Source organism: Theropithecus gelada, chromosome 7b (genome assembly GCF_003255815.1).
Source record: "Theropithecus gelada isolate Dixy chromosome 7b, Tgel_1.0, whole genome shotgun sequence".
Lineage (NCBI taxonomy): Eukaryota > Metazoa > Chordata > Mammalia > Primates > Cercopithecidae > Theropithecus > Theropithecus gelada.
The window spans coordinates 101432039-101443329 of record NC_037675.1 but is presented as its reverse complement, the minus strand read 5'-3'; the positions used below and the strand labels follow the sequence as shown (position 1 = coordinate 101443329).

At 50.5% G+C, this 11291-nt stretch overlaps 1 protein-coding gene and 1 non-coding gene across 5 annotated transcripts in view; both read right to left on the bottom strand.

Moving 5' to 3' along the window:
• Positions 1 to 587: 587 nt before the first annotated feature.
• On the bottom strand, positions 588 to 749 carry LOC112629594. The gene has a single exon (XR_003120685.1). It is a non-coding gene; the product is annotated as a U1 spliceosomal RNA (small nuclear RNA).
• Positions 750 to 3685: 2936 nt separating this feature from the next.
• EML1 (echinoderm microtubule associated protein like 1) overlaps positions 3686 to 11291 on the bottom strand; it is a 174635-nt gene continuing 167029 nt past the window's right edge. For all 4 annotated transcript variants that reach the window (XM_025392377.1, XM_025392376.1, XM_025392375.1 and 1 more), the window contains 5 exons: positions 9508 to 9605; positions 9296 to 9383; positions 7734 to 7829; positions 6425 to 6555; positions 3686 to 5749 (listed from right to left, as the gene is read on the bottom strand). In XM_025392377.1, coding sequence (XP_025248162.1) covers positions 5624 to 5749; positions 6425 to 6555; positions 7734 to 7829; positions 9296 to 9383; positions 9508 to 9605 — 539 coding nt within the window. In that variant the 3' untranslated portion in view covers positions 3686 to 5623. The remainder of the gene's footprint in view (positions 5750 to 6424; positions 6556 to 7733; positions 7830 to 9295; positions 9384 to 9507; positions 9606 to 11291) is intronic.

The window sequence follows — 11291 nt, the reverse complement described above, 5'->3', positions numbered from 1 at the left end:
GTGCAATCACAGCTCACTGCAGCCTCCTGGGGTCAAGTGAGCCTCCCTCTTCAGCCCAAGTAGCTGGGACTACAGGTGCACTCTACCACACTCAGCTGAGGTTTTAGTTTTTTGCAAAGATGAGGTCTCCGTATATTGCCCAGGCTGGTCTCAAACTCCTGTAGGCTTGTTTTAAAAAATACTCCATTTTGGCCAGGTGCAGTGGCTCACACCTGTAATCCCAGCACGTTGGGAGGCTGAGGTGGGCAGGAGTTGAGACCAGCCTGGCCAACATGGTGAAACACTGTCTCTATTAAAGACACCCAAAAATTAGCCAGGTGTGGTGGCGGGCGCCTGTAATCCCAGCTACTCGGGAGACTGAGGCAGGAGAATTGCTTGCACCCCGGAGGCAGAGGTTGCAGTGCGCTGAGATCACACCACTGCACTCCAGCCTGGGCAACAGGGCGAGACTCCGTCTCAAAAAAAAAAAAAAAAAAAAAAAACCCAAAAACCAAACTAAACCAAAACAAAAAACTCCATCTCCCCCAAAAGTTAGGCGAGACAGAGGAAACAAGATTTTCTAAATTTTTTTTTTTTTTTCTTTAACCAGGGGAAAGCATGAACACAGTCCCCATGACCACAGATGATGCAGCCAAGTTTCCTACTTTTGGGGAAATCGCAGGGGTCAGCATGTCCGGAGTGCAGTGGATAAGCCTTGCCCTGGGAAGACCACTTTCGTGATCACGGTATCTCCCCTGCCAAATGAGTACGCTGATAATTTTTAGCCTGGGCGAGAGGCTCTCTCTCTACTTCTGTGAATGTTTGAAATGTTCTGTAAAGTTTTTTTCTTTTTTCTTTTTTTTTGAGACGGAGTCTCACTCTGTCGCCCAGGCTGGAGTGCAGTGGCGCGATCTCGGCTCACTTCAAGCTCTGCCTCCCGGGTTTACGCCATTCTCCTGCCTCAGCCTCTCGAGTAGCTGGGACTACAGGCGCTCGCCACCACACCCAGCTAATTTTTTGTATTTTTAGTAGAGACGGGGTTTCACCGTGTTAGCCAGGATGGTCTCGATCTCCTGACCTCGTGATCCGCCCACCTCGGCCTCCCAAAGTGCTGGGGTTACAGGTGTGAGCCACTGCGCCCGGCCTTTTTTTTTTTTTAAGACTGATTTTGCTCTTGTTGTCCAGGCTAGAGTGCAGTGTCATGGTGTCAGCTCATTGCAACATCCGTTTTCCAGGTTCAAGTGATTCTCCTGCCTCAGCCTCCCAAGTAGCTGGGATTACCAGCATGTGCCACCACACCCAGCTGATTTGTATTTTTAGTAGAGACAGGGTTTCACCATGTTGGCCAGGCTGGTCTCGAACTCCTGACCTCAGGTGATCCGCCTGCCTCGGCCTCCCAAAGTGCTAGGATTACAGGCATGAGCCACCGCGCCCAGCCAAAGTTTTTTTTAAAAAGAGAATCTGCAGGAAGAACAGGCCTGGATTTAGTTTTCTTTCTCTTTTTTTTTTTTTTTTGAGACGGAATCTTGCTCTGTCCCCCAGGCTGGAGTGCAGTGGCGCGATCTCGACTCATGGCAAGCTCCGCCTCCTGGGTTGACGCCATTCTCCTGCCTCAGCCTCCCGAGTGGCTGGGACACCATGCTTGGCTAATTTTTTTGCATTTTTGTAGAGACGGGGTTTCACCGTGTTAGCCATGCTGGTCTCGATCTCCTGACCTCTTGATCCACCTGCTTCAGCCTCCCAAAGTGCTGGGATTACAAGGATGAGCCACCATGTCTGGACCTAGAGTCAGTTTTCACCTTGCATCAAGCACGTGTTCCTCAGCTTTTCACCAAAACCTGTCCCCCCAGTTGTGGATTGGACCATTCCCGTCTGCCCTTTCCTATGTGCTCCTATGCCTGTAAGACAGGATGACAGCAGCCTGTTCCCAAACCACAGAAGAGATGGCTAATGAATGGAATAGCCAACCTTTGGGTGATGGAAGTAACCATTCGAAAACATGTGGGGGGCTGGGGAGATGCCAGAATAGGCTTTCCAGTGAGGTACGGCAGCCCCTGCCAGGGAGCCCCTTCTCACCCCGGCGGCCAGGCACCTAAGATCTACCAATGCCAAGAATCCACTGAACTTTGCCTCTCCCCAGTTCCAACTGGCCTGGAAACTCCCTCCACCTCTTCACCCGCACCCCCACTGGGCTCCTGACAGCCCTGTGCGACCTGTGGCCTCATGTTCTCTCTTCCCTACGTGGCTGAGGCTGTCCCCACCTTGCCTGTATCTCCCGCCGGGCGCTGCCTGCGCATGGAGACGCTGGAATGCCTGTTGCTAAGCCAGTGCACAGCCCACACTGGCTCCTGTGAGCACCACATCGAGCTGCCCTGCTGGGGACACAAGATCCTCCGTGTGAGGGACTGTCTTCTGCTCCACCACCGCCCTCCTGGCTCTCCCTCCTCTCCGCAGCTCCCTTACCTGCCCTTGGATACTGGAGTCCCCCAAGCTGGCTCGGAAGCTTCTTCTCCTGGCTTGGGTTGAGCAATCTACAATCTCAAGCACACCCAGGCTCCCAAAACCAGCCTCTGAGGAGAGCCTCCTGTGTTACCTCCCGCAGGATGTTTACCTCCCTTCCCTGGTGGTGTCACTCTTCAAATCAACTTCCCAGGCCCTGGAGGCGGGCGGCAGCCAGCTGGCAGCCTCCAGAGTCCCCAGAGAGACAGGGTCTCATTTTGCCGCCCAGGCTGGAGTGCAGTGGTCTGACCAAGGCTCACTGCAGCCTCGACCTCCCAGGCTCAAGCAATCCTCCCACCTCGGCCTCCAGAGTAGCTGGGATTACAGGCACACACCACTACACTCAGCTACTTTTTAAAGTTTTTGGTAGAGATGGGGTCCCGCTGTGTTGCCCAGGGTGGTCTTGAACTCCTGGGCTCAAGCGATCCTCCTGCCTCAGCCTCCCAAAGTGCTGGGATTACAGGCTGGGCCACTGTGCCTGGCCTCTTTTATGATTTTCTTAACATTTCATCTTCTCTAGCTTACTTTATTCCAAGAGTGTACTATATAATACATATTAACAAAGTATGTGGAAATTGTTCTCAGTGAGGCGTCCAGTCAACAGTAGGCTATCAGTAGTTAGGTTTTTGGACAGTAAAAAGTTATATGTAGGTCTCTGCGTGTGGGGTCAGCACCCCTACCCCGCTGCTGTTCAAGGGTCAACTGTGCTCTTCCGCAAGCTTTAAAGCATGGGAACGCCAGTGCCTACCCTGTTCTCGAGGAAATCCAGTGTTCCCTTGATACTTGCTTGACCTTATCTAAACAGGATCGCCACGGAGACGTTACTCTGTAAAAGCAACAATTTCATCTTAACACAAAGTTTAAAATAGTAAATTAAAAAAAATCCCGAGGGCTTTTTGTTCACTGGAAAATTCTCTCATGCTAACAGACTTAATTATTGTAACTTCAAATAAATCGTAATCTTTCCTTTCCTTTCATCTTTCCTCATCTTACGTGTTGCAGGGAAGCCAGGCTAAGAGCTGCCCGGTTCCCGAGCCTCTCGTTCTGGGAGAATCCTGGAGGTTCAAGGCCTTGCTTGCCTGAGAGGTGCTGAGCAGCGGCACGGGGCCATTGCTGGCTGTGTTAACAGTGACTGAATGAACAGTGAACACCTGCAAGGTTAATACTGCACTGGTCAAAGAATTTCATTTACAATGAAATGAAGCCATTTTAAATCCATCAAATTCATTCATTCATTCATAAAATGATTAATTCATTACAAAGAGAGCTATAGTAGTTTACATATATATAAAATAGTACATATATCTAAAATATTTGTGTATTTTTTTTTATCCTTTGTCTATTATTAAGCTTGGAAAATAGGAGTGCATTGAAATAAAAGTAGACCTTACTGACATGTAAGTCAATAATGAATGCCTTTTCCTTCCCTCATCTTATCATTCCCTCCATTGTTAATTGAAAAACAATTGCTTTTGCCAGTATTCACAAAACCACATAAACTGACAACTGAGTATGGTAATAGGCCAAATCCTTTATAGTTATCTCCCCTGATGAATGTTTCCACACCATCTGCAAACTACAGTCTCATCTGCAAACTACAGTCTCACCTGCAAATGGCCCAGGTGAGAACAAAATCTGCGTATGAAACAGAACATAGTGTGAATCATATCTAATTTTAAATATTTTAATTTATATGCTTTCATGAATATAGGTCAATAAGAAATCCACTTTTCAGATTTTATTTCATTATAGAATATATTTGACAAGGATACATACAAACAGATTCATCTTCAATAATACATGGTGTTTACTGGTGCCCTGCGCTTCCGCAGTAGGCTGGTGATGCCATCAAAAATGTTTCTGAAAGTTGCACTTAATCAGCCACTCTAAACAACCAGTGCCATAGAGCTCAGATAATTCCATTCATTTGCTTGCCTAGAATGAGTAAAAATCTTAATATTTGTTTTAAAGTCTGTTTATTACTCTTCTATTTAAAAATTTGAGATACATTCCCCAATGTAAACAATAAATTTCAATCTGTCACACAATCGAAATGGATAAGGCCTTCTTGACAAATTTCTGCCACCTCCGTTTAACGCATCAGAACTCGATCTTATCTCACACTGTAATGAGTCGCCCATGCACAAAAGACAGGAAAAGCAGCTGCCCTGGTACCTGGTGGAGCCCTTCGGGACTTCTGTCTGCAGGTTTACGGTACGCTCGAGAGATCTTTCTGACTTGGTCTACTTGGTCGTAAAATACAAATATACAACGTCCATAAGCATAAGACAGTAAAGCCTAGTCTGACATATTTATTTTGAATTGCTAGAATCCTATACAAGTACAATATCATCTCATGCCAAGTAATATACACAAGAAGGTGGCAAAATGTCTCACCGTGAATCAGGGCGTGTGAACAAGGGATGGGGGATGCAAGCCAGGTGGGTGTGAAGAGGCTGACCGCATCCGGTTAGGCAGGACGGTGTCACTGAAACTCGGAAACGCCTGTGTACCCTGCTGAAATATTTAAGTCAATTAGGAGTAGAATCTGCTTAGCACAAGAGGAATACAAGCCCTCTCTCACAGCCTCCCCAAGGGAGAATGTAAGGAAACCTTGGAAAATGTAACCAAATACAGTCTCATCTTTGCGTCTCCTGATTCAGCCGTGCAAATCAGTTATTCACTCTTCTTAAGTGATCTGTCCTTTTAGGACCAATTCCTCAACAGCCATCATGGTTCAGTACCTCATTATCATCATAAATATTTGACTTAGCAAGCTAGATGGTGGAACAGTGAAGACTATATACAATGTTTTAAAAGGCATTCTGTGACCATTTTTGAAGAGTTCATAGAAAAGTTACTAAGAATATACCAGTTACTTCTGTTGACGTCGCTGTAATGTAAACGTTGGAACCTTGTTGGTATTCAATGTGCACTGTGTCATATATTGTACAACAAAAGTGAACACGGAACCACTGATCCGCTGTGGCGCCTGCTGGCGCACTAAGCTAAGGTAGCCGGCAGAGGGCCCAGTTTTCCTGAGGTTTGTAAGAATTTTTTAAACAAAACAGAAATCACAGTGACCAAGGGTAATGTGAGTCTGTGTCTTCCTTGCCATGCTGCTCCCCACAGCTCTCGGTGGGGACTAAATAACACGCCACTGCATGATGCTCGTGTCTTTCCCGCCCGTGGAGATGAGGTGGCTGTCTTCACAGAGGAAATCGACGTTGGTGACGTGGCTGCTGTGCCCGCCGTAGATGTGGCTCGGAGCCTGGAGGGAATGATATGGGGGAAAGCTTCCTTTACTACAAGGCAAACCATCTGGGATGGGAAAGTGCTTGAATTCTCACTGCATGCTTTCATTCCTTTACTCGCCCTCCACTCGGCAGCTCTCACTTGGGCACCTGTTCTGTGCGTGACACAGAAGGGACACAGAAACAAAGCCCACAGTCCTTGTGGCCTGGTAGGGGACAAATACGAGCAAATGACTGCCCTCGGCTGAGAGATTCGTTCAATATCAGAGGTGCCAGGTATGAGGTCGCCCCAAAAGCGGGCCTAACCAGATGCCTGGGGCTAAGGGCGAGGGGTCTTCTTGCTGAAGGAGGATCAGGGTCAGGGTGACGGAGGATGAGGAAGGGTGCCCCAAGACTCAGGGCTGGCTCAGCTGAGCAGGGGCACAGCAAGGGGGTCGTGGCGGAGGGCAGAGCTGTGAGCCTGTGGAGCCACAGAGGTAGACGAGCGGATCTGAAGGGCCCTGTGGGTCCTGTGGGGCTTGGGGTTTCCCTAAGGGCAGCCGGAAGTGCTCTGGGCACGGATAACAGAGTCACATCCGCCTCTGTGACTGGCAGCACTCACTCACAGCCCATTTCCATTTAGTCTCCCAACAGGTCGGGCATACGTGCACGCCCCATGGGGGACAAGATTAGCGAAGAAACAAGCCCTTTACCCTGAACTGCGAGCAGGGGTATGAGAAGAGGTGCACTTTGCCAAAGTCGTCGCCTGTTGACAGGAGTTTCTTCTCGTGGGCCCGAGAGACGGCATTGATGTCGGTTCCATCTGAGCCTTCTGGCCACACTCCTAAAACAAAGACCGCAAACGGCGCTGGAGACATCAAGGGCCACAGGGCCACGGCGTGCAGGAGCCGCCCACTGGACAGTCCTGAACACAAAACTGCCTCAAGTCCAGCTTTAGAAACAAGGGTCAAAAAAGCACAACAGCCTCGGTTCCTGGCCTCTCCCTGTGCGCCCAGTCTCCTCTCACTCAGGCCAGTCTCCAATGCGCTGCTGCGCGAAAGGAGCAGAGACAAGCTTTCCGAGCGGCCAGGTCTTCTGAGGCCTCTTCTCGAGGCCAAGGCAGACGGTGCCAGGAACCCCGGTTCCCAACTCAATGCCTCTCCTTGATCTCTGAAGCATCTGGTGGGAAGCTGCCCTGTCCTCAAGCCTGCAGTTTCCTTGTTCTTGCTATAATTCTGTACAAGAGCAGGTGTCTCCAAAGGCCTTTTAACCCTGGGTGTGCATGTGTTTCTTGGGGTCACTCACTGTGGCTGCTGCTTGCTTGGGGCAGCCTGGCAGCTGTGCCCATCATTACTGGCTCCAGGCTCTGCATCCCTGAGCCCAGGTGGGCCTGGAGGATGGGTAGGTGGGGGACCCTTTTAACAATACCTGTGGCTAGGAGAGGGCTGGATGCATGTCGGGTTTGACGGGGAGCTCTGGAGCGAACCTCTGGATCTCAGCACTGAACACCACAAAACTGCAAATTCTCACCAATCTACTGACTTGTGGTCTTATGTAAAGAGATGATAAATACTACCTTTAAAAATTCTATTAATTTACAGCCCTTTAATTTAGGTTACTTATGAATATATTCCTAAAGTGAACTTTGAAGAAAGTGAAATTTCTAGTTTAAGAACAAAAAATATATAAATAATAACCGTCACAAATGATAAGTTGACTGAGTGCCATCTGGCCCACCCAGGTCCACATGGCACAACCTGATAGGAGAGGGTCCCAGGGATCCGCCGCCCTGTACGATGGAGAAGGGTTAAAAACCCATCTTTCTGGTTCTTCTCAGCAGGCCATGGCCAGGCAAGCTCCGGCCCGACCCCAGGGTGCGGCAGGAGGTGTGGCGCACAGGCCTCCCGTAGCAGCAGAGCAGTCTGACAAGACTGGTGACCATGAGACTCCACAGCTACTGAAGACATATTTTAAAAGGAGACGCTCTTTTGTTGGAACCAGTGAAATCTGCAGCAAACTCACCAAAAACATGGAATCCCAAAGTGCAGGTATAGGTAGCCCATTCAATGTCTCTCGTAGTTTCCACACTTACGACTTGCTTACAGGCAGAGGGAACCCCTGCAAAAAGCAAACACAGTCTGGTGACATCTAAGCCAAGGCCCCACCCCTCCCCTGGGCAAGGCTGAGCCCCCAGAGCTGTGCCCCGTTGGGTACAGAGCCCTCCCCGGAGAGGGAGACCCTCCACTTCCCAGTCGGGCGGGAACCACATGTGCACAGCTGTGAGCTCCCCTGGAACTGAGCCCGAGCCCCTGGGCCTGGGTGGAGACGCCCTCTTCTTTGTTTTTTTCCCATCTCCGTCTCTGTTCCCAGTCTGGCTTCTCTTGTCTCTGGTTCCTGGGTCTCCGCCTGCTGCCTGCCCCTGCCAGAGCCCCTGAACACAGCTCTGCCTCTGCTGTCAGGCCCCCCAGCTTCCCCATCCCCCTCAGTCCCTTCAGCTCTGAGTCAGGAATGGAGGTTATTGAAACCAGTCACACCAAGGGCCTCCCAAGGAACATTTGTGTGTTCCCCAAATGAGCTCTCACCAGCAGAGTACGAGACCTCATCTGAGAAGGTTCTAGACCCAGGGACTGTGCCTGAAAACCATCCATTCCTGTGCCTGTGTCAGGCAGGACCTGGACAGGGAGGAGGTGAGATGGTGTGGCTGCCCTCCCCACTGGAGGGAGCTCAGTCTTGGTACACACTGCCCTGCTTTCCCTGCCACCAGTGTCCTGCCTGTCCTGGTCCTCAACAAGTGGTGACGCTCAAGTGAGTGTGACTCCCCTACCCCTGTGGGCTCTTGGGGCCTGTGTTTTGGGCTCTGAGCCCTTCCCTGCATCATGGGGCCAAGCCAGAAAGCGCTGTGGATCATCTGAGAAGATGCAGGGGAGGAACGCTGCACTTTCTAGTAACTTCCAGCAGGGCAGCAGTGAGGCCTTCCTTGTGCCCCATGAGCTGACCTGTGTGGCTCAGAGTGGGGCACGTGGCAGGTGCTTGGTGGGTGTCTGAGGAACCAGTGCATGGCACGAGGATATGCTTGTAAGTGCCAGCCGCGATCATCCTCACTGTGCCTGGGCCCAGACACTGGCCAGGGTGGGGTTGGAAGAGGAGGAGGAGGGGTCCCAGGGCTGCCGTCTACCCAGGTGGGAGGGACTTCATGGTCCCTCCTGTGAGGATAACACCTTGACAGGCCCTCCTCTTGCCTGGACAGCTCTGGACCCACTCACTTCGGCCACATCCACCCAGACCCACCCCCTTCTGCCACATCTGCTTGCCCCCAGAACCCCTCTGCAGGGCTTGGCCTTCTTCCCCTCTGGGCAGGCCCAGCATCTTCTCCTCCACAGGGGCTCGCAGTCAGCAGGAAACCAGAAGGACCCAAGAGGCCACACAGCCCCACGCCTCTATGTTACAGAGGCAGAAACCACGGCCTAGAGATGATGGCACGTGCCTAAGTCATACGGAAGGTGGGTTTCCACAGAGGCCTCCTGGGTCTCAGAGTGAACACTTTCTGAGATCGAGACTTCCTACACCCCCAGGGTGGTACTCACAGTAGAGGATTTCGTAGTCTCCGGAATTTGACACGAGGAATTGCGAGTTTACAGACCAGTCCAGGTGAGTAATGAAGCTGGAATGACCCTGGGAGAGAAAAACACCATCTTCATTTCACTGGCCTTAGAAGTCCCTGCCAACGCCGTTCCGTTGTAGTTAAATGACTGCATGCAGGTACAGCAGGAGCGACAGGGCCACCGTCAGCGCTTACCGAGCACTTGCCCACTCGCGTGTACTTCCTCCCGTTGTCACTGACACCATATATATAGATGCAGTTGTCATGCGAGCCTATGGCTAAGAAATTCCCATCTATAAAAAGATGACAAATCACATTTCAGATGTTAACAATACACATTTTATTCGTTACAAAGGATAATGGTAGCTGCCACCACAGATTTAGACAAAATCACCAGATTAACGTATTGCCAAGAGAAACATCTGCCTTTGAATGAATCCTCTGCTACTTCCAAAGCTATCTTTTGAAAAATACACACCTGGCCAGATGATAAAATCTGGTAAAGATTTATAAGTTTTTATGAACTCTTTTGTTTTTGAGACAGGGTTTTGCTGTATCACCCAGGCTGGAGTGCAGTGGTGTGATCATAGCTCACTGCAGCCTCAACCTCCTGGGCTCAAGTGATCCTAGGCAAGTAGCTGGGACTACAGGCGTGTGCCACAACACTTGGCTAATTTAAAAACATTTTTTTTTTTGTAGAGTTAGAGTCTCGTTGTGTTGACCAGGTTGGTTTCAAACTCCTGAGCTCAAGTGATCTGCCTGCCTTGGCCTCCCAAGGTGCTGGGATTACAGGCGTGAGCCACTGCACCCTATACATTCTTTTCATACAATTTTATGACATCTTATAGGCCCTTCCCTGTCCCAATCACTGAAGGATGGAGACTAAATTCCTTGGAGGGGCCCACAAAGCCCACCAGGATGGCCTTCCAGCTATGGCACTCCTCACTGAACACACGGGTTCACTCAGGCCTCTGCACTCACTGCCCTCTGCCTGGACAGCCCTTCCCGCCTCTCTTTCCAGGGGTATCTTCGTATCTTCTCCCCCTGGGTTTCTGGTTCTGGGAGGGCCTAAGGACTCAGGCTGTGATGCTTGTGTGGAAACACACGGGAAGGAGCCCTTTGCAACAAAAGGCAGCAGCAGCCCTGGTGGCTGGAAGCGACCACACCGTGCACGCTGCGCAGGGAGGAGGACCCAGGGCGCCCAGGACAGGAAACCGGGCCTGGAGGTGAGTCCGGGAAAAGGTCAGACTTTCCTGAGCCAGCAAGCAAAAAGAAGGACTGGAAACCTGGAGCCACGCAGGGTCCAGAACAGAATGCAGGGCAGCGGGGGTCTCTCCGCTCCAGCAAGGGGGCTGCAAGTCCTCCATCCACAAAACACAGTGAGCAGTGCATTTTCATAGCAGTCAGGAGGCTCCACTTGGACAATATTTGTACAGGGCCTGGTGCTCACAGGAGCGTAAAGCATCAGGAAGGGTTGTTTCTCCCCTCCCTCTTTCCTGTGATGTTCCTTCCGCCAGGCGGGAATCCTGCAGGACCCAGGGTGGCCTGGCGCCTCAGGGAATGGTATTTTAGGAAGTGTTGGCCTAGGCCAGGTCAAAATAGGGGCGATGTAAGACCAATGCAGCCTACCCAAATCAAGAATCCTGAAGGAATGAGGCAACTACACATTTTTTGCTGAAAAAACCAAAAAGGACTACTGTAGCCAGAGATGGGCTGCCATCGGCTGCTGATGAGGCTTGAGAAGGCCAGGTGACCACGCCGGAAACCAACTGTCCTTGCGATCAGTGCCTGCAACTGGCCATGCCTGGACAGCAACAGTGACGATGACCACAATAAACACGAAATGCTACTAACAATGGCCACTTAATGATACCAATTACAATTACTAAATGGCCAATATGGATTTTTTTTTTTTTTTTTTTTTTTAGATGGAGTTTCACTCTTGTTGATCAGGCTGGGGAGTGCAATGGTATGATCTT